Here is a 19,057-nt window from a genome sequence, read left to right as displayed (position 1 = left end):
TAAGTTTTGTATCTTCAGAATAACAAAAGATACATTTTCCATTATCAGTTTGCGGAAGAGTAATTGTTAGCATTACTTCCTTACCTACATTCCTGTGGGTTCGGTGGTCATGGGTACTGGTGGAAAATGTATGTAAAAAAGCACACTTTCGTTGCTCGAAGTTAAGGACAAAGTTAGTAGTTTTAAACTGGGTCCTGACTTTTAATGCTCTCACGCCACCTAGTGTATATGAATGTAGAAAACACATGAACAAACCTACAGTCAGCTACAAGTAAACACATAACTACCAAATTTCAAATTGAGAGTTGCACGAATTTTAAAGGCACATCTGATGGTCTGTGCTTTGTAACCGGCCCAAAGGCTGTTGTTTTAGTGCCATAACTGTCTTCAACATTTTTTTTTTCCAAAATGGAGAGGAACACCATGGTGGGTATTGCCTGGAAGTAAGCATTCATTTTTCCATAATAAATTCTGAGTAGACCATCCAGTACCATGTACTTAAAGACTGATAATTATGTACAGTGCTGGCCAAAAGTATTGGCACCCCTGCAATTCTGTCAGATAATGCTCAATTTCTCCCAGAAAATGATTGCAATTACAAATGTTTTGGTAGTAATATCTTCATTTATTTTGCTTGCAATAAAAAAACACAAAAGAGAAAGAAAAAAAAGTCAAATCAAGTATCAATTTACACAAAACTCCAAAAATGGGCCGGACAAAAGTATTGGCACCCTTTGAAAAATCATGTGATGCTTCTCTAATTTGTGTAATTAACAGCACCTGTTACTTACCTGTGACACATAACAGGTGGTGGCAATCACTAAATCACACTTGCAGCCAGTTAAAATGGATTAAAGTTGACTCAACCTCTGTCCTGTGTCCTTGTGTGTACCACATTGAGTATGGAGAAAAGAAAGAAGACCAAAGAACTGTCTGAGGACTTGAGAAGCAAAATTGTGAGGAAGCATGGGCAATCTCAAGGCTACAAGTCCATCTCCAAAGACCTGAATGTTCCTGTGTCTACCGTGCGCAGTGTCATCAATAGGTTTAAAGCCCATGGCACTGTGGCTAACCTCCCTAGATGTGGACGGAAAAGAAAAATTGACGAGAGATTTCAACGAAAGATTGTGCGGATGGTGGATAAAGAACCTCGACTAACATCCAGACAAGTTCAAGCTGTCCTGCAGTCCGAGGGTACAACAGTGTCAACCCGTACTATCCGTCGGTGTCTGAATGAAAAGGGACTCTATGGTAGGATACCCAGGAAGACTCCACTTCTGACCCAGAGACATAAAAAAGCCAGGCTGGAGTTTGCTAAAACTTACCTGAGAAAGCCAAAAACATTTTGGAAGAATGTTCTCTGGTCAGATGAGACAAAAGTAGAGCTTTTTGGGAAAAGGCATCAACATAGAGTTTACAGGAAAAAAAACGAGGCCTTCAAAGAAAAGAACACGGTCCCCACAGTCAAACATGGCGGAGGTTCCCTGATGTTTTGGGGTTGCTTTGCTGCCTCTGGCACTGGACTGCTTGACCGTGTGCATGGCATTATGAAGTCTGAAGACTACCAACAAATTTTGCAGCGTAATGTAGGGCCCAGTGTGAGAAAGCTGGGTCTCCCTCAGAGGTCATGGGTCTTCCAGCAGGACAATGACCCAAAGCACACTTCAAAAAGCACTAGAAAATGGTTTGAGGGAAAGCACTGGAGACTTCTAAAGTGGCCAGCAATGAGTCCAGACCTGAATCCCATAGAACACTTGTGGAGAGATCTGAAAATGGCAGTTTGGAGAAGGCACCCTTCAAATCTCAGGGAGCTGGAGCAGTTTGCCAAAGAAGAATGGTCTAAAATTCCAGCAGAGCATTGTAAGAAACTCATTGATGGATACCGGAAGCGGTTGTTCGCAGTTATTTTGTCCAAAGGTTGTGCTACCAAGTATTAGGCTGAGGGTGCCAATACTTTTGTCCGGTCCATTTTTGGAGTTTTGTGTAAAATGATAATTGATTTAATTTTTTTTTCATTGTCTTTTGTGTTTTTTCATTGCAAGCAAAATAAATGAAGATATTACTACCAAAACATTTGTAATTGCAATAATTTTCTGGGAGAAATTGAGCATTATCTGACAGAATTGCAGGGGTGCCAATACTTTTGGCCAGCACTGTATGACCACAGTCTCTGACACTTTGTCATTCATACCACACTTTACTAAATGTTACTCTGAGCTCTTGCTTAATATTAGTTCCTGAAGTATGATTGTTATTCCAACCCCTTCCTGGTTCAGATGGACCCAATTCTTTATCACAGTATACATTTATACACCTGTACATTTCTCAAAATATGTGGCAGAAAAAATGTACATTGTACAAGATATGTGAAAAATGACTGGACTAAATTATTAGTACAGGATGGCACACAAACTAAACCTTGAGAAACTTAAGTACCTCTGTTTCACAATGAGAAATGGTCCCCTGACTTTTCTAGTTTTTTTCAGGGTCTCTTTGGGCACATGATGGTTTAAGTCTCACCCTTAGCCTCACTTACCAGTACATTCTCTTCAGAAATTATTAAACACTTTTATATGGCAGATGTCTGACAGCTCAGGAAGTCAGCTAGCTATCTAACCTGGTCAGAAAAACAAACAAAAAACATACATATATTTATACAGTGCTTTTGCCTTGTGACTGGGGGCAACAGCAAACAGTGGGTCCAGATAATTATTGCAGTGATCTCAGCTAATTTTCACTGCTACTCACCTTAGGCACTCCTGTTTTAAAGAAATTTCAGCCTTCCAGAACCAGAATTAAGTAGCCTACAAAGGAATTCAGGAACAATTACACATACACTGAAGACAAAAGACCAGTAAATGTTCTGTGAGTTATAGCTATTCATATAGCTATTTATGGTAAAAGAAGCAGGATTGCAGTGTTTTTAAATGCTGCACTCCCCACTTGCAGCCCAAGGGATTAACCATTTTAGTACCAGCTTTGGGGGCTGAATTCCACCATAGTGCTCACATGATCACTTTCATTGGGAAAAATTTTAGATGATATATGGGTTGTAATGCTGTTACTCCAATTATTGTTTGTTAACTGTGAAAGACACACAGCAAAAAATGGCTGTGGTTAGGTCTGAAAACAAAGGACTCACACATTCATCTAAAAATACAATTTAATAATTAAAAATAGCATCTCACATCCTGAATAAATTAAAAAGAACTAAAAATTCAGAGCGTGTCATCAGACAGCCACTAATAAAAAACAAAACAGAAAATGCCAGCATTTACTTCTGAGGGTACATCCACCCTGCAGTCATTTCTCAGTCTATAGAAGTGAGACACATGGAACCAAGTGATAGAACAGAACAGGTATCCATACAGAATTCTCTCCAATGGTACCACAATCAAATGCAACTAATCCACTATGAAACAGACCTGGAATACAGCAAAAACAAAAATGGAAAAAACTGGACATATGGGTATTAACTGGACCCCAGCTCTGTGCAGTCGACTAGGGACTTACACTTAATGGAATGGCAGGCATAAGAGTGCTTTATATGCTTGCTTCCTGAAAGCTACAGATAATATCTCTCTTAGAGTGTTCCTTTGTCATGCTTAGTCTGGTAAAAGTGGAATGGTCAGGATTTTTCAATGAATTCCCCCCGAGATGAGTCTAGGAGCTGCTGCTGTAGGAAGATGACCTTCACACACAGACCATACCTAGGCCAAAAAGTATACATGGGTAAATGTTAACAGATCAACACCTACAGTTAAAAAGCACTTCAAGGAAGGCACACCACTGCAAAGAAATGTGGGCACAGAAAAGTTATATTTCCCACCTGTGGTATTTCTCCAGGAAGCAGATATAGGTCAATTTAGCTAAATACATTACCAGAGGAACCAGGAAACACTGGATTTACCCTTTCCCTTTCCTAGTTTCTGTTAAAGGCATCAGTTTAATGTGTGCACACGCGCTTACCACAAAGCAGGATTCTTACCAAACATCAATCCAGCTTCCAAAAAAGAAAAAAACACCAACACATCTTTTTGGTGACAACCACTGGCAGAGCATGGATCAGGACTAGAGACTCACTACCCTGTTATGATCCAAGAGCAGCTCTGACCTGCAATGGACAAGCTGACCCAGTTCACTACAGGGTTTTCAATTATCCTACAGAGTTATAATTATAATTCACATCCCTTCAGTGACATCACAACAAGGAAGAGTGCAGGCCACCAGTTTTCTAAGCTAGATGCTTAGAGTATGATGTCACCCTTACTGTCTGGGGCTTGGTGGTTAACTAAACCCTACCAGGCTGCTAATCAACTCAGCTATTGGAAGTGACACAGCAGTTTCTACAGCAAGAGTGAGAGGACAACCCTGAACCTACTCTGAATGGAACTTTTTTTTTTTTGCTCTACAAACATCTTCACAAAAAAAACCTGTCCACATTCTGAATGGTGGAAACCTCTTTTCCCCCCCATGATCCTTCACTGCTCCTCTGTACCCCTGCAGGTCTCAGAATTCCATTCAGTATGGTGTCCAGGCCCATCTGGCAATGAGGGTCAGCTCATGGACACCCCTCTGCTGACTATGTCCGGCGACGCTTGGAACCACCTGGGCTCGAGGGGTTGCTGTTGTGGCCGAGCACTTTGTCAGTGATGCGGTTCCTCTTCCTCTTGTCCGACGCTTCTTTCACAGAGTTCTCACCTGAGCCCCTCTCTCGTTCCTTCTCTTTGTCTTTGACAGCGGGTTTTCCAGCGGTCTTCACCGAGGAGCTGCTGCCTGCAAGGGTGTTGGGAATGTTAACATGTGAAATCACCAAAGATTTCCAAAATGGACAGTGCTCCACAGGGAGCCACCTTCTCCTCATTTCAGCATGATCCCTATTCAGTCACAAAAAAGCAGAAGAAATATCACAGAAGATGCAAGAAACTTTGGACTCTTTAATCCATATATCGATTACAGAGTTATTTCTCTGTCACTTCCTTGGCCGGTGGTTCTCAGCCCATTACATTCATTGTTTCTGCACAGGGTAAATGTTTCATAACTACAATTTAGCTTTTTTAGGCAAGGCAGCCTAAAATGACCTCACCTTAAAAATTTCTCTTTCTCTGGCTGTGCTCTTTCTCACCTCGGTCACTTGCTAGGTCACAAGTCAAGAACAACTGCAGTAGCAGAAGAGACCAAATGGACAACTGTGATGACATCACATGAATAGCTAGTTAGGTAGATACAGCAAAACCAGCTAGATGCAGCCAGTCGGCAACTAATAAAAAGGGACATCAGAGATTTTGTTGAGGTCAAAGATAACATGGATTTAACCCAAAAGCTGCCCAGCATCAGCAAAGTCCACTAAAGAATGAAAACATATGTTAGCAAATTTTGTAGTGCACAGTGCACAAGCTAGACAGAAAGGGTTGGGCAGCCGGCCACCAGTGTAGAATTATATACAAAGTCATATAGCCTTGATTTTGACACCTTCTACAGTCATATGATGCCGCAGCAGTTTCCACTTAGTCTCCTTAGTCTACTGTTGTGATTCAGCCGCAGGACTGAATACAACCAGGCCCTGGGAAACATCCCCCAGATGCAAGATGGTCACAAGCTTTAGAGGTTAATAACCTGATACAGACAGCACAGAAGGGGCCGGATTTTGACGATTTTTATTTTCCATACAAAACCAGTGTCTAATGTAATCAATTACATTATTCCTTTCCTTAGCAGGTGCCTTCATCCAGGGTGACATGCACAGCTAAGTTTTATACATCCACTTACACAATAGGATAATTACTGATGCAGCAGTGGTACTGTACCGTATTCAGGGGTATGAAAGCAGTGACCTGACAGATGACCAAACCTGTAACCTACTGGATACAAACCCAGTTTCTTAAACCACAGCTACCCTTGCCTAAGGAGAGGGGATTAGATCCCATACAGAGCTGGGGAAATGTAGCAGAGGGAGTGATTGCAGCTGCAAGCACAAATGGGCTTTCAGTTACTAACCAACCCTGTGTAACAGAAGAAGCATCTGTTAAATAAAATGTGTGCCAATTCTTCTGGTTGCACACCACCTCTTTAAATTCATGTAAAAGGGGAAAAATGAGAAGAGCAACATGAGTCATTCCATAAAAAAAACGTACAACAAAAAAAGAACAAGACTGCTTTGTATCCTTTTCATACTGACCCACACCCATTTGTTTAAAATACTCGTCCACTGGGTGAAAACAGGTCACCTGAGGTAGACACCACAGAGTAATGTTCTTACACAGGTAATACCATTGTGAGTCCACACAAAATGCTTTTCATTTTCAAATTCCACTGCAGCGAATAGAGGGAAAAAACCCACAATGTTAACAGTCCTGGTTAGAAAAAGAGGAAAAATGATGCACCACGCATAATGCACCATGTGTGCACTCTGCCATCTCACACAAAGGTCACTGCTCATGAGCTGGTCTCTACTGGGGTCATGTTGGAGCACTGGACAGTGAAAGAGCTCTTCTGTCTGTACCTCTCAAATTCCTGGCCAGCCAAACTGGAACCCTGACCTTAGAAAGTGAGACATAAATGACCATGGTGAGGGACGCTGGTGACATCTCTGCCAGGAGGCTGTGAAGAAGAACTGCCATGGTACAGCCAGCAAAATCACTCCACAAAAGAGACACAAGGATATACAGTGAAATGAATCAGAAAAAAAATGTATGAGGAGAGAACCTTCTTCATGTGACGTGGACAAGTCTCCCTCCTCCTTGATTCCCTCTTTTGAGTCCTCGTCCAGCCCCAGTTTCCCTATCAAAGTGAGAAAGACAAAGGAAAAAATTCCACTGTTTGAAAGAGAACCGGCTCTCTAAAAATGGCAAGGAAAAGAATCCCTCATCACCCTCCTGTTCAAACACACCCGGCAAGGAGTGGAATGGGGTGGGCACCTTGGCCATCTAGGTGAAGATGCAGTTCCAATACTACAGTCTGTATCTTAAGGTGCAGAGTTTCGGAAGGTTCAGAATCACAGACAGGACAGCTCACTACTGCACACTTGACTGACTGTTACCACAAATTCTCCAGCACAAAAAATACTAGGCCTAAACAATTTACCGAAAGAATATGTGAGATAAGCGACTTCTGCATTTCAACACCCCCCACAATACGAACCACCCTGGATACAAGCACCTGCCAAGGAATTCAGTGCCGTAAATGACGCGTACGTGCGGACGTTCACGTACTGCGTAAATTAAGATGATGGAAGATTACCTTCTTTCACTTCTTGAATTATTTCTTCTGGCAGAACAAAAGCCTTTTCGGAGTTCGGGAAAGGCAATATTTCAGATTCATGCTGCAGTAAACAAGAAGCACTGTCATCTTTTGATTTATAATTTATTCGTTGCGAATACCAAAATCACATTCAAAGAAACAGAAAGGCAGGTTGCTAGCTAACATACCAGAGCTTGCATGTCGTACATGGTGGTGAGGTGATCCCAGATTACTTTTGAGGACACTTGTCTTCCAATATTTTGGCTGAATTTATCTCGAATGCATATCATGTGAAAATGGCGATTAACGCCTAAAACAGCAAAGAACATGTATATGTTAGTTAGCCATCTACTAATAGTACGGGCATCCCAAAATGTATAACATTGCTAGCTAAAGGTTTCTGCAGGCTTCAAATTTTAGCTAACATCAGTTAGCCTGATAGGACGGAGAGGGTTCATGTAACGTTGTGTTTACACTAATGTGTTAACATTCTGGATCCGTCCTGATTTATTTTTATTACTATTATTACTACTATTTATGATAGCGAACGAATGCATGTATTCTATCTAGGTTCCCATGGTTTCATGATGGCAAGCACCCACGGCTATCTTGTCTAGCTAGCTGTTCCAGTTAAATATTACATGACAAAGCGATTCCTTGCATGTACGCAGTGAGGCTAGCGGTTGATATCCAGCAATCAAATGCTTTAGCCCTTATAAGCTAACACGTGTGCTACTTTTGGCTGTCCGTGGGCCTGGGTTTACAGTAAAAATACGACGCCCTGCACATTGCAGTCCTCCAGAATCTTACCTACTGGCTTGTGTCCGAGCATGGCATGAAAAAGGCACACTTCGACCTCCTGACTCCATGAGACCGACTCTTCAGCCGTGTTAACCTCCGAATCTGCCTGTTTCTCCTCGGGTGTAGGAGACGCTCCGGCTTCCCCCATGACTCTGCAGACTGGTTCTAAACTCAGGAAGAGCCCGAGGAAAAGAAACAGAAATGGTAAAAATACAGAGATGGTAAAACTACGCCCCCCATCTACAGTCAAAACAACAAGCAGTGCGCTGTGATATCCTGCGGGGGAATAACATATACAGTACCAGACCGACTGTAGGAGGCAAATTCATACAAGGTAAATTAAAATAATATTTCAGAAAATGCTCCACACCCTCTCTCTTTGAATCCAGTAATGCTCCAATATATTTCCCTCTGGCCAAGGACAGGGTATAGCTAGTCACAAGCCAGCGCATAACTGTCTACGACCGCCACGTGGTCCTATTTTACAAGGGCAATGAGAAGTAGTAGTAATTAACGTAGGCATCCTGAGGTAGGTCTATGGCAGAAAACACAGGATGGGACATATATGCTTGACCTTGATGTGCAGTTGCCATGTTCCATTCTGTCTTATATTCACGTGTTGTTTTCAAAGTGATACTTTGATTCTTTGGCCATTGTAATTCTGAAACTTTTAAAGTATAATAGTATTCTTTAGACATGTGTTAACATATGTTTGTTTTTGTCTTTTTGTTATCATTCTATCTAATAAACAATTTCTAAGTAAGGTGGAGCATTAGGTGAGATTTCAGACAGATGAATTACTGTCACAAAAGGTTCATTCTGAGCACTTACATTGGCAATATATGAATGATTTGTCTGCAGGTTAACATTTGGTCATCTTGTGCTGTAAAAAGAAAATTCTACTAAATCTGATCAAGATATTGATCTTGTTATCTCAGATTATACACAAAACATAGCTCACATGCTGTCTAATTATTCAGATAGATTTTTTGGGATTCAGGATAAGTAACATATTCAAAGGTAATACAATGGTAGACCACCTGAAGTTTGGACCTGCAGCCCTCTGGTTAAAACTAGTTCCCTATCCAACTACTGGCTTGTAAATAAAATACACGTAAGAGGCTGCTCTCCTGTACATTTGGCAAACGTGTTTAATAAAAACATGGAATGCTCTTCCATCAGGGAGAAGGAATACCCCTGCCCTCTCAAGACTAAAACTGGTATCAATGGAGTTGAGCATTAATTACATTCAAAGACTATATGGTATGCAATGCCAAGTGTTTGTCTCCATCTTCATGTTGTGATACGACCCATCCATGTTTTCAAAGAATAGCCTCTCTTTTGGTATTCCGCAGTGCTTTGACACCATACCCACCATGGGCACCTTAGAATGGGGAAGGAGAAAATCCACATCAACATCGTGGCCATGGGGCATGTGGACTTGGGCAAGTCCACCACTACCGGGCACTTGATCTACAAGTGTGAAGGCATCAACAAGAGGACCATTGAAAAGTCTGAGAAGGAGGCAGCAGAGGTGAAGGGCTCATCTGTGGGCCACCAGGCTTTATTAGCATTTATTTATTTGACAGACACAGGGTTCTGCAATCTGCTGTTTTATCTTGTCAGGATGGGGAAGGGGTCCTTTAAGTATGCCTGAATGCTGGACAAGCTGAAGGCAGAGTGAGAGTATCACTATCAACTTCTCCCTCTGGAAGTTCGGGACCAGCAAGTATTATATCACCATCATTGATAACCCCAGCTACAGAGACTTCATCAAGAACATGCTCATAGGGACCTCACAGGTGTGATAGACATAAGCACTTGTAAAGGGGGAAATTGTGTGTGTAAATGGAGCATATTAAGTGTTTTCTTTACACCATCCTGTGTTTATTTATTATTCACCATTCATTAGTTCTTTCAATCATACCAAAGGGGTGCAGTAACTAGATTTCTTCACTGGAGGTGAAAATCAAAGAATGAGAAGTCTGCAATGTTCAACAACATTTTTATTTTTGAACATATGAAAACCAGGTCAACTCAGTGTGGTTTGTGGTTCCATTTCATTTCATTTATAGCAAAAAATCTCCAGTTTTTGTCATGAGCAAACCTATATCGTGTAACCCCAAGGTACCTTGCCCAAAGGTACAACAGCAGTGCCGTAGCGGGGAATCAAACCGGCAACCATTCAGTTATGAGTCCTGCTCATTACCACTATGCTACACGCTTGTGGCTTGTTATTCGTAAAAATCAAAGACAGGTGGAGTTGCAGACCATTATGAGTTTAAAAGTAAGTGTTCTGCCTCCTGTATTTGTTTCTCATGGGCCACCAATAGCTGGGAGTGCAAGTAAAGTAGGTCATGCAGTCATGAGGCTCTGTTCCTGTCATGCATTTAGAGCAAAATGTTTGCACACACACACACACACACACACACACACACTCACACACACATATTATCGGTTACAGAAATACTTCCAGTTTTGAACAACTCAGTCATTCTAACCCACAAATATTCAGCATAGACTGGTTTAGCAGATGTCTGTGCATGCATGTGTTAATGTGTATTACCTCTGTCTAGGCAGACTGCGCAGTACTGATTGTAGTGGCTGGGATGGGGGATTACGAGGCGGGCATCTCAAAGAACAGGCAGAAGCATGCCCTCCAGACCTACACACTGGGTGTCAAGCAGCTCATTGTGGGTGTCAACAAGGTGGACTCCATAGAGCCACCCTACAGCGAGAAGCACTTTGACGAGATTGTGAAGGAGGTCAGAGCCTACTTTAAGAAGATTGGCTACAACCCCTTCTCTGTGCCCTTCGTGCCCATCTCTGGTTGGCATGGCAACAACATGCTAGAGCCATCCCCAAAGTGAGTCCCCAGCCGCTCCTGGTACTATCACTTCCAGTTTCACCCTCCAACCTCTTCACTCCTCCTTATCCCATCCGTGAGTGTCTTTGCTCATTTTCCCAGTAAATAAGAGATGTGGATCCACCATTTGAATTTTGAATCATTCCTTCTCCAGGGGCATTTCTTGCTGCTGCACAATTGTGTTAGTGTTATACAAAACTACTTACACTTTAACGATGATGAACAGATACTCAGATTAATATGATAAAAATAGATAGATTATAGAAATAAGTTTAAAGTTTTAAATCAAAGCATGATGCATGTGTCATTCACCTCTGGCAGGCATTGGAAACATGCCAGTGGGGCGGGTGGAGACGGGGGTCCTGTGACCTGGCATGGAAGTGACATTTGCACCCATGAGCACCACAGAGGTGAAGTCAGTGGAGATGCAACAGGAAGCAATGAACGAGGCCTTGCCTGGTGACTTCATGGGCTTCAACGTCTGTGAATGACATCCTTCAGGAAGGACAGCAGGTCTCCCCCAGGAGGCTGCAGAATTCATGGCTCTGGTCAGGAGAATATCTATGCAATGTGAAAGCACTGCAGTGGGACACACTTTGGTTAGCCACTCTCAGTCTCTCAGGTGATCATCCTGAACCACTCAGGTCAGATCAGTGTAAGTTACTTGCCCGTCATCGACTGCCACACCACCCACATTGCCTGCAAGTTTGCCGAGCTGAAAGTGAAGATCGACCGCCACTCTGGGCAGAAACTGGAGGACAACCCCAAGACCCTTAAGTCTGGCGATGCTGCCATTGTGGACACGGTCCCTGGAAAGTCCATGTGTGTGGAGAGCTTCTCCAAGTACTCATTGCCGGGTGAGTACCTGGCCCTTATCACCTGTTACACCTGTTACACCTGTTACACCTGTCACCTGTCCTTGACATCTATCCCCTTTCCCCGTTACATGTCCTTTTGGTCCTGTAACATGTGATATATCCTTTACACCCAGTCACCAGTCTCCTGCCACTTATTACCTGTAATTTATACTGCAGCTTGTCCATTATCTCTTACCATCCCCCTCCTTGGGGGATGGGGGGTGTGTTCTGAGCTACAGTGTATGTGGGTGAATGAATTATGATTGCTGTCCATGCACTCGCTCTGTTATCCATGTGCGTGTTCGTATGTGGGTCTTTGTGAGCGTGCATGCACGTGTGTGTGGGCCTGTGTGCTTGGGTCAGGCCACACCTCCTCCGCCACCACCAGCTTCCTCTAGCACCTAGCCAGTGAACAACGCACATGCCCGTGAAATGCTCCTCATCAAAGACTGGATGTCAGCGAAATCTGTGAATGTTACGATTGTTCTGTTCAGGTGAATGTATTATCCTTAACAAATGGTAGTGTCAGGATTTCACCAAAGGTTGTGCACTTGTTCTTCTTTCTGTTTGCCACCTTTATCTGGTGTGTTGTGTGAAATTAACCACTAGGGAGCAGTCCTGTTCCAACTATTTACTCTTCCAGCTATTTCCTCAATCAGGAACTCCAATCATCCAATATAAAGATAGCTTATTAATGTTTCTGTTAAGTATAAGTCCATAAGTACATGGACCTGTACTATACTTTTAAAATTTGATCATAGAATTATACTTTACATTAGTTTATGTTTGCAAAAAAAAAAAAAAAAAAACAACACACAGCTTAAACATTTTGCTATCATTTTCATTTTCCTGGTATAAGAAGACACTTGCTCATCATTAGCTACCTACTGACTTTGATCCAGTTGCAGCAATTCAAGATACAGCATTCATCCTCATTATTGTCTTTGCATTAGAAAAGGCTGTGCTGACATTTTTGCTGTTATGTGATATTATTTCTCAAAGCAGTCACTAATCAAAATACAAAACAAAAGTTAGTTTAAGTCTAATGCTTTTAAAGTTGTGATTTGTTAACTACTCAGTGCATGATTTCTGTGAAGCAGTGTACAGTAGCTGAAAGGGAGCTGGGCCTGTCACCAGAACATATGAGGTTTGAATTTCCCTTCGGGCTGTTCTATTTTGCACTCCAGCAAGTCCCTCTGAACAAAAGTGCCTGCTAAGCAAATGTATAGTGTCATATTATATATTATATATATAGATTATATATTATCATATTATATATCATATTATTTTTTTCAGGGAGATTTTGCATGCAGTGCAAAGACTCCAGCTTTGACTGTCCTAGTACTCCCTAGCATTTAATAGTTTGGTAATGTTAGGGTTTAGACCATACGTGCCCCTCCTCTCCCCTGGCTCATAGTGCAGATCTGTGTCCATCTTTTGCAAAATTGAATACAATTTTGCCATTGTAATTTCATGTTATCCAGGAGGTGTTTAGCTGTGTGTTGTGAAAAGGGATGGGAGCCAGCTTTAAGCCATCAAAGGATTCAAATACAGCTTCCGTTTGCCACTGTTTCCTGAACATTCCACCAGGCGGTAACAGAGTATCAGTGAATTTGCAGTGGGGTCACGTGGTCAATTCCTCGCTCGAGTAAATAGCCGGAAAAAGCCAGAGGCCATCATTAAATGATAAGTCATGTAATTACAGCCAATGTGATAGACTGCAGAAAACACAGCCTTCAGGAGCAAGTCTTTCCTGGTTTAATAAAACAAAACCATTGGATTTATCGGCAACTTATGTCATTGCTGAGCACGTACGAAATAACTTTCCTCTTTCTTGCTCACAGTTGTTAGGGTCCATGCAGTATTTGCAGTGAGATTACATCATCATCAGCACCCAGCCAGAATAAAGACAAATGCAGTATATATAAGAAGCAGTTTGTTTTGTGAGAGCTCAGTGATTGAACAGAGCCTATCACATATCATAGCTCTTCAATAACCAATTAAAAACCTGATTAATAAAGCCAGTTTCTCTTGTACACTTTTTACTGGCTGTTACAGTTATACTTGTGCATATATCCATCATGAAACAGTACCAATGATCTACAAATATTATTTTTGCAATTTACAAACAGAAAAAATACATAACATGTGCTGTAACTCCAAGCATTTCTTAAATTATAAATAAATTATATTTTATATAAATTTTATCATTATATATATCATTTTATTTAAATTATAAATTATAAATAAATTTCTTTTTCACTGGTCTCAAAATCTGGTGCCAAAATACAGGAAGGTGATAAAATAAAAAATGTATAAAAAAACCTACAAAAGCCTGACAGGCCGTAAGAGAAAAGACACCCAAAAGACAACAGGGAGAATTCAAAAGACAGAAGCACCTGCGTCCGCTCAAAGCTCGTGCAGAATCCCTCGAGGCTTTAAAGGGGTCACGTTCCAATATACAATCATAGCATCTTATGCCAATTACCTGCAAGCTTCTCAAAAGAGTCACTGCTTACGAGGAGCTGTGTCCTCTTGTTCAGCTCTTCACCATTAATGATAGTATTTGGTATTGTGCTTCAAAAGTGGCAGCACAGGTTAAAAGCAGACGGGCTTGTGAGGCTGCCAGTCCAATTTTAAGTACAGGTGGATACTGTGTAAAATTAGTAATTTAAGTTGCCCTTGTTACGTAGAGTTTGTGTGTCTATCTATTAATCTAATTTCATCTATTAGTATATACATAGATACACATACGTAGTGGCAGAATGTGTTTGTAAACTTAGCTCAGGGCAGAAGAGAGGCAGACTCCGCAAAGATGTGTGTTTAAACAAGACATTGTCAGCCAATACAGAGACAAATATCATTTGGTTTGCATGTACCCCTTTCTGTTCAGGCTCCTTTTCACTCCTTTTCATAAATACCACTGTCACGGTCAATTGAAACAATCAGTTTATAAAAAAAAAAGAAAACTGTATTTTTTTTAATTTGGTCATGAGTTATTTCTCCTGCTGCTGACCCGCGAGCAGTGTCCTGAACAATCCAAATATAACCATGGAGGATAAATAATTCAGCGAGAGTGATAAATAATCCACAGCAGACACGGTTGTCTGGTGGCAGTGAACATTCAGCCTTGTAGATGTGAACCACATTGCCGTTTGGCTCCAGAGACCGTGCCTGGTTGGGTCTGGTCACGCATAACTGAGAACACTGGCAAAAGTGTCATTTCCCTCCAGTCAACAAACTAACTCTCTTAGGCTGTGCTCCAGGCCAGTGCAGGGAGAGTAGAAGAAAGTGCTTACTAAAGGTTGATGTGGCAATCCAGACTGGTATTTCATGGTAGACCTTTACCCCTTATCAATGCCATGCCCAAAGCATATCTATAGCAACGGAATAATAGCTGAGCTTCTTTTGGTTCTAACAGGGGAGTTGTCTGCCCGCTGTTGCTCCATGTCCTGTGAGTTATCCAGACTTAAACTCAGATGCATATGATCATGACTAGCAAGTCTTCTTTAGTTTATCTGTCATGAAAATGCAAATGCTTCATAGATGTGTTTCTTCAGGCAACCCAAATAAAGTCAGGAAGGAGTGCCAGGTGAAAGGTATTTCTCCAAAATTTCTGCCGTTGTTCGTCTTTGGTTACAGAGGTTCACAGAAACTGTGAAAGATAATTTTCATTCTCAGAGATATAATACTCTGAAAGCAATACTTTTCTTCATACCAAATACTGTGTACCAAAATCTAGTGTTGGGGACTAGTTAGCCCAAGTATTGTCTTAACTACATTTCCCAGCAGCAGGGTGGTTGTGAAGCTAATTTCAGAATCATGTAGTGTTTTCTGTAATTAACTGTTTCTGTTGCCGAGTAGGAGGGCATCTCAACCAAAGCTTCCAACAGCTTTTATGACAGCATTTACGGCTTTTTTATTTCAACCTTTATCAGTGTCCCTCCCTCACAACCTCCTGTATGAGATAGTAATTCGTAGGCAGTCTGCACTTAGTGCACAAACAATTTTCAGCACCTTGGTGAACAAAGATGTGACAGATCCACGCTTGCCAGATTTACTAAAATGTATGGAGTTTGAATGACATCCTGTTAATGTTGTGTGCAGCGATTCGAGTGTTTCCCTTGAATATTGAAAATCTAGTTGATATAAAGCAGTTTTTGTCCCCTCAATGATCTGATCCTGATGTGTCACTTTTTATTACATTTCAATTATATGAAATAACTTCAGTGTAGCAAGCTCCTTCTTCTGTGTAGCTTGTAGTGTAGTTAGCAATTTTCTACAAAATAATAGCTTTGCTGTAGCTTACTTATTTACAATGGGAGAGTCCCTTGTAAATTAGCTGGTTACATTTTCAAAGTAGCTTCCCCAACACTGATTAAATGACACATATCAAACCGTGACTGAATACATTTTGAGTTAAACCAGTTAAACCATTTTCTAATTATGTTTCTTAAAGTTCTCTAGGCTGGCTTAACCTCACTTTGGGAAGACAGAGCAGTAATGGACAGGGGTGAAAAGACTTTCAAAAGCTGCTCGAAGAGATCAAATGTAGGCTTTCTGAGAACACCACAAGTTTCAGGTTCAGCCAAAGTTAATGTGTCATGAAGCTGAGACTCATTTGGGCCCTGAAACATTGGTTGACATGGCAGAACAGGGATTTTTAGTATTTCTTCTTTGTCTGGGTGGGTAGCTGTAGTTTCTCATTTCATTCCCCTCCAGATAATGACAGGAAAACACCACAGAACGCTGGATAAAGCATCAAGTGTTTCGAGGACCAGCATCTGGCATGGAATGCAGTTTATCACTTTGATGAAATGAATGATCGCAAGGTTTCTGATTCCTCTACAAATCCAAGGAACATATCCATGCATGAGTAAAGAAATATTTTACAGTTTCAGTGTGAAACCTGCTCTGAACTCATTTCCACCTGTGCCCTCTGTCAGCAGAACTTAGTTTGAAATGGCTGCTGTGGTTCACCTCATGAATCCTTTTTAAAATGTGAAGAACTTCAATCAAATCCCCTGCGAGCCTCCCTTTACTGAGACTAAAGAGATTAAGTACTTTAAGTCTCTCTTCATAAATCATCTTTTAAAGACCTGGTCATATTGGACCTCTAACTCTGTTATTTTAATTAGGTCACTGTGTATGCGTGTGTATGTATATGTGTGTGTGTGTGTGTGTGTGCGTGTGTGTGTGCGTGTGTGTGTGTTTGTGTGTAAATCTAAAACAAAATCATAAGATGAGACATAGAGCAGAGCTGTGTTCCTCTCCCTCATCCATCTTTTCCCTTCTCTCACCACAACACACACCACGATCAGACACACACACATAATCATGTCCCATTGAATATATTCATGTGTTGATGAACAAGATTAAACTGAGATACAATGTCAAAAAACATGTGTTAAATGGAAAAAATGAGCATGTGTTGAACACCATATGCTGGAGATGTCAACACACACATCAGGACAGCATGCAAGCAAAATGAAGCAGCTGCCAGCTGTCTATATCTACATGGAACAGAGGCCTGTCTTGTCAGAGCGCTCGCGAAGCTAAAAAGTAAAGAAACCTACGGCTCTATAATCCAGACATTCTGCTGTTTACTGTACTCAAGGGTTTCCCTGCAGCTTGTTTTTAACATTCCCTAACTCTTTTAGGATTACATCAGTGAAAGTTTATAAGTGCTTAATAAATACTTAATAAAGTGTTGGCTAATTTAAATACAATTAAATGTTAGTAAATTTGTCTTTAAGGAGGAGGGTAGTGTTTTTCAGAGCTCTGTGCTCCTTTTCATCTCAGGCTTATTTGGGCTGGGGGGGGGGGGGGGGATGACCAAGGTTTGACCATATTTTGCCATTTTTAAACTTTCTGGTTATAAGTACAGGACACACATCATCTGGCCATTGATGATCTGAGAGAAACACCTGTGGATCACAGAGGGAGTTTCCTATGGGGGAAAATGCCTGATGGAGGCAGCTGACAGCTGTGCTTTCCGGGTGGAGTTCAGTGTGAAGCCAGCCATCCGTGACCACAGTCTCTATTGCAGGACTCCGCCCAATCATGTCTGCCCGCTGTGGGATGGCTGGATTAGAGACCAGAGCACAGGCAGATTTCAACATATTCATTCATAAAACACTGGCATGTTGTTATGACAACAAGATGCAGTAAAATGTTTATAGTAAAGGCTAACACCAGCCCCTGGATGGATTTAAAAAAAACTATTTTTCATTTTGTATTAAACACTTACATTTATTCATAAAATAAAAATGTCATAGTTAATAATAATAATTACAGTACTCAAATACTGAAATGTATTGCTTAAATTAGTGATTTCTTTGTAAATTATTAATAAAAAAGCCAATACTGACTGTTCAGGGCACAGTCAGCCAGCAACAGTGTCTCTAGTGGCCTGGAAGCAGGTTTGCATTACCTTGTTAAAGAAAACATTCGCATAACATTGTTCAAGAACACTTTAACATAACATCTTGAAGCAAACTTTACCAATGAAGCCTACAATAGAGTAGTAGTAGACTTTTACTAGCAGACCCCACAGCTCAGCACCACAGCACCAGTGTGATAAACTGGTGTACAGCTCAATATCTTTCAAAAAGAAAATAATTTCCTAAACAACTGTAATAACTTTATGGAGATTCATGACCTGAAATGTTCATGATTGCACTGCACAGGGAGCAGGTCTGCAGGCATCTTTGATTTGACCTGTGGTCCAATCCCTCAGGAAGAACCTGGTCAGCATGGATGTAGGGCAGTACTATGAGACCCATTACCTGCTTCTCCCCCTAGACTGCTCGGAGCAGAAAAGGCCAATGTAACCCTGGGTCCAACCGTGGAGAATGGTCATCAACGGTCAGACAGAAGAGTTTCAGGTACAGCCCAGAAAGCCCGGAAAGCTCCTACCTGTAGGTAGGAGGAGACGAGTAAGAGGTGGAGAGAGGGGAGGAAGCAGCACACATATACAGGTGATGCAACAGAAGAGGAGGACTGAAAAGAACTTTATGTACATCATGTGCTGGTAGCATGTTGGTGGCAGAGAGTTGGCATATTTTAATGAATTTCTTATCCCTGTGAATTTTTTCACCCCCCATATCCATGGCTAGGCTACTGGGCATTAGTGCAAACACACATAGTGCAAATTACAAGGTTCACCTAACATCCAACCATTGCAAATTGGTTAACTGTAAATAGTGTGTGTGTGTGTGTGTGTGTGTGTGTGTGAGTGAGAAGCCTGCCATTGGCTAACAAGCTAATTAACGGACTTTAAAACAGGCTGGCT

The 19,057-nt window shown here is 41.4% G+C and overlaps 1 protein-coding gene and 1 pseudogene across 2 annotated transcripts; one reads left to right on the top strand and one right to left on the bottom strand.

Moving 5' to 3' along the window:
- Positions 1–4,225: 4,225 nt before the first annotated feature.
- Positions 4,226–8,209, bottom strand: LOC118779391 (MRG/MORF4L-binding protein-like). Of its 2 annotated transcripts, none has more exons than XM_036531473.1 (5): positions 8,050–8,209; positions 7,428–7,549; positions 7,240–7,321; positions 6,706–6,780; positions 4,226–4,776 (listed from the first exon to the last, which is right to left on the bottom strand). In XM_036531473.1, exons 1-5 carry the CDS (start codon positions 8,186–8,188, stop codon positions 4,583–4,585), a joined length of 612 nt encoding a protein of 203 aa, XP_036387366.1. In that variant the 5' UTR covers positions 8,189–8,209; the 3' UTR covers positions 4,226–4,582. The 2 variants fall into 2 exon arrangements, with proteins under 2 accessions (XP_036387366.1, XP_036387367.1); XM_036531474.1 differs by lacking the exon at positions 4,226–4,776 and adding an exon at positions 5,387–6,539.
- A 1,221-nt stretch (positions 8,210–9,430) lies between these two features.
- Positions 9,431–10,910, top strand: LOC118778692 (annotated as a pseudogene).
- Positions 10,911–19,057: the final 8,147 nt, after the last annotated feature.

The sequence above is a fragment of the Megalops cyprinoides genome, chromosome 6, assembly GCF_013368585.1.
Source record: "Megalops cyprinoides isolate fMegCyp1 chromosome 6, fMegCyp1.pri, whole genome shotgun sequence".
Lineage (NCBI taxonomy): Eukaryota > Metazoa > Chordata > Actinopteri > Elopiformes > Megalopidae > Megalops > Megalops cyprinoides.
This window is presented reverse-complemented; position numbering and strand designations above follow the sequence as displayed.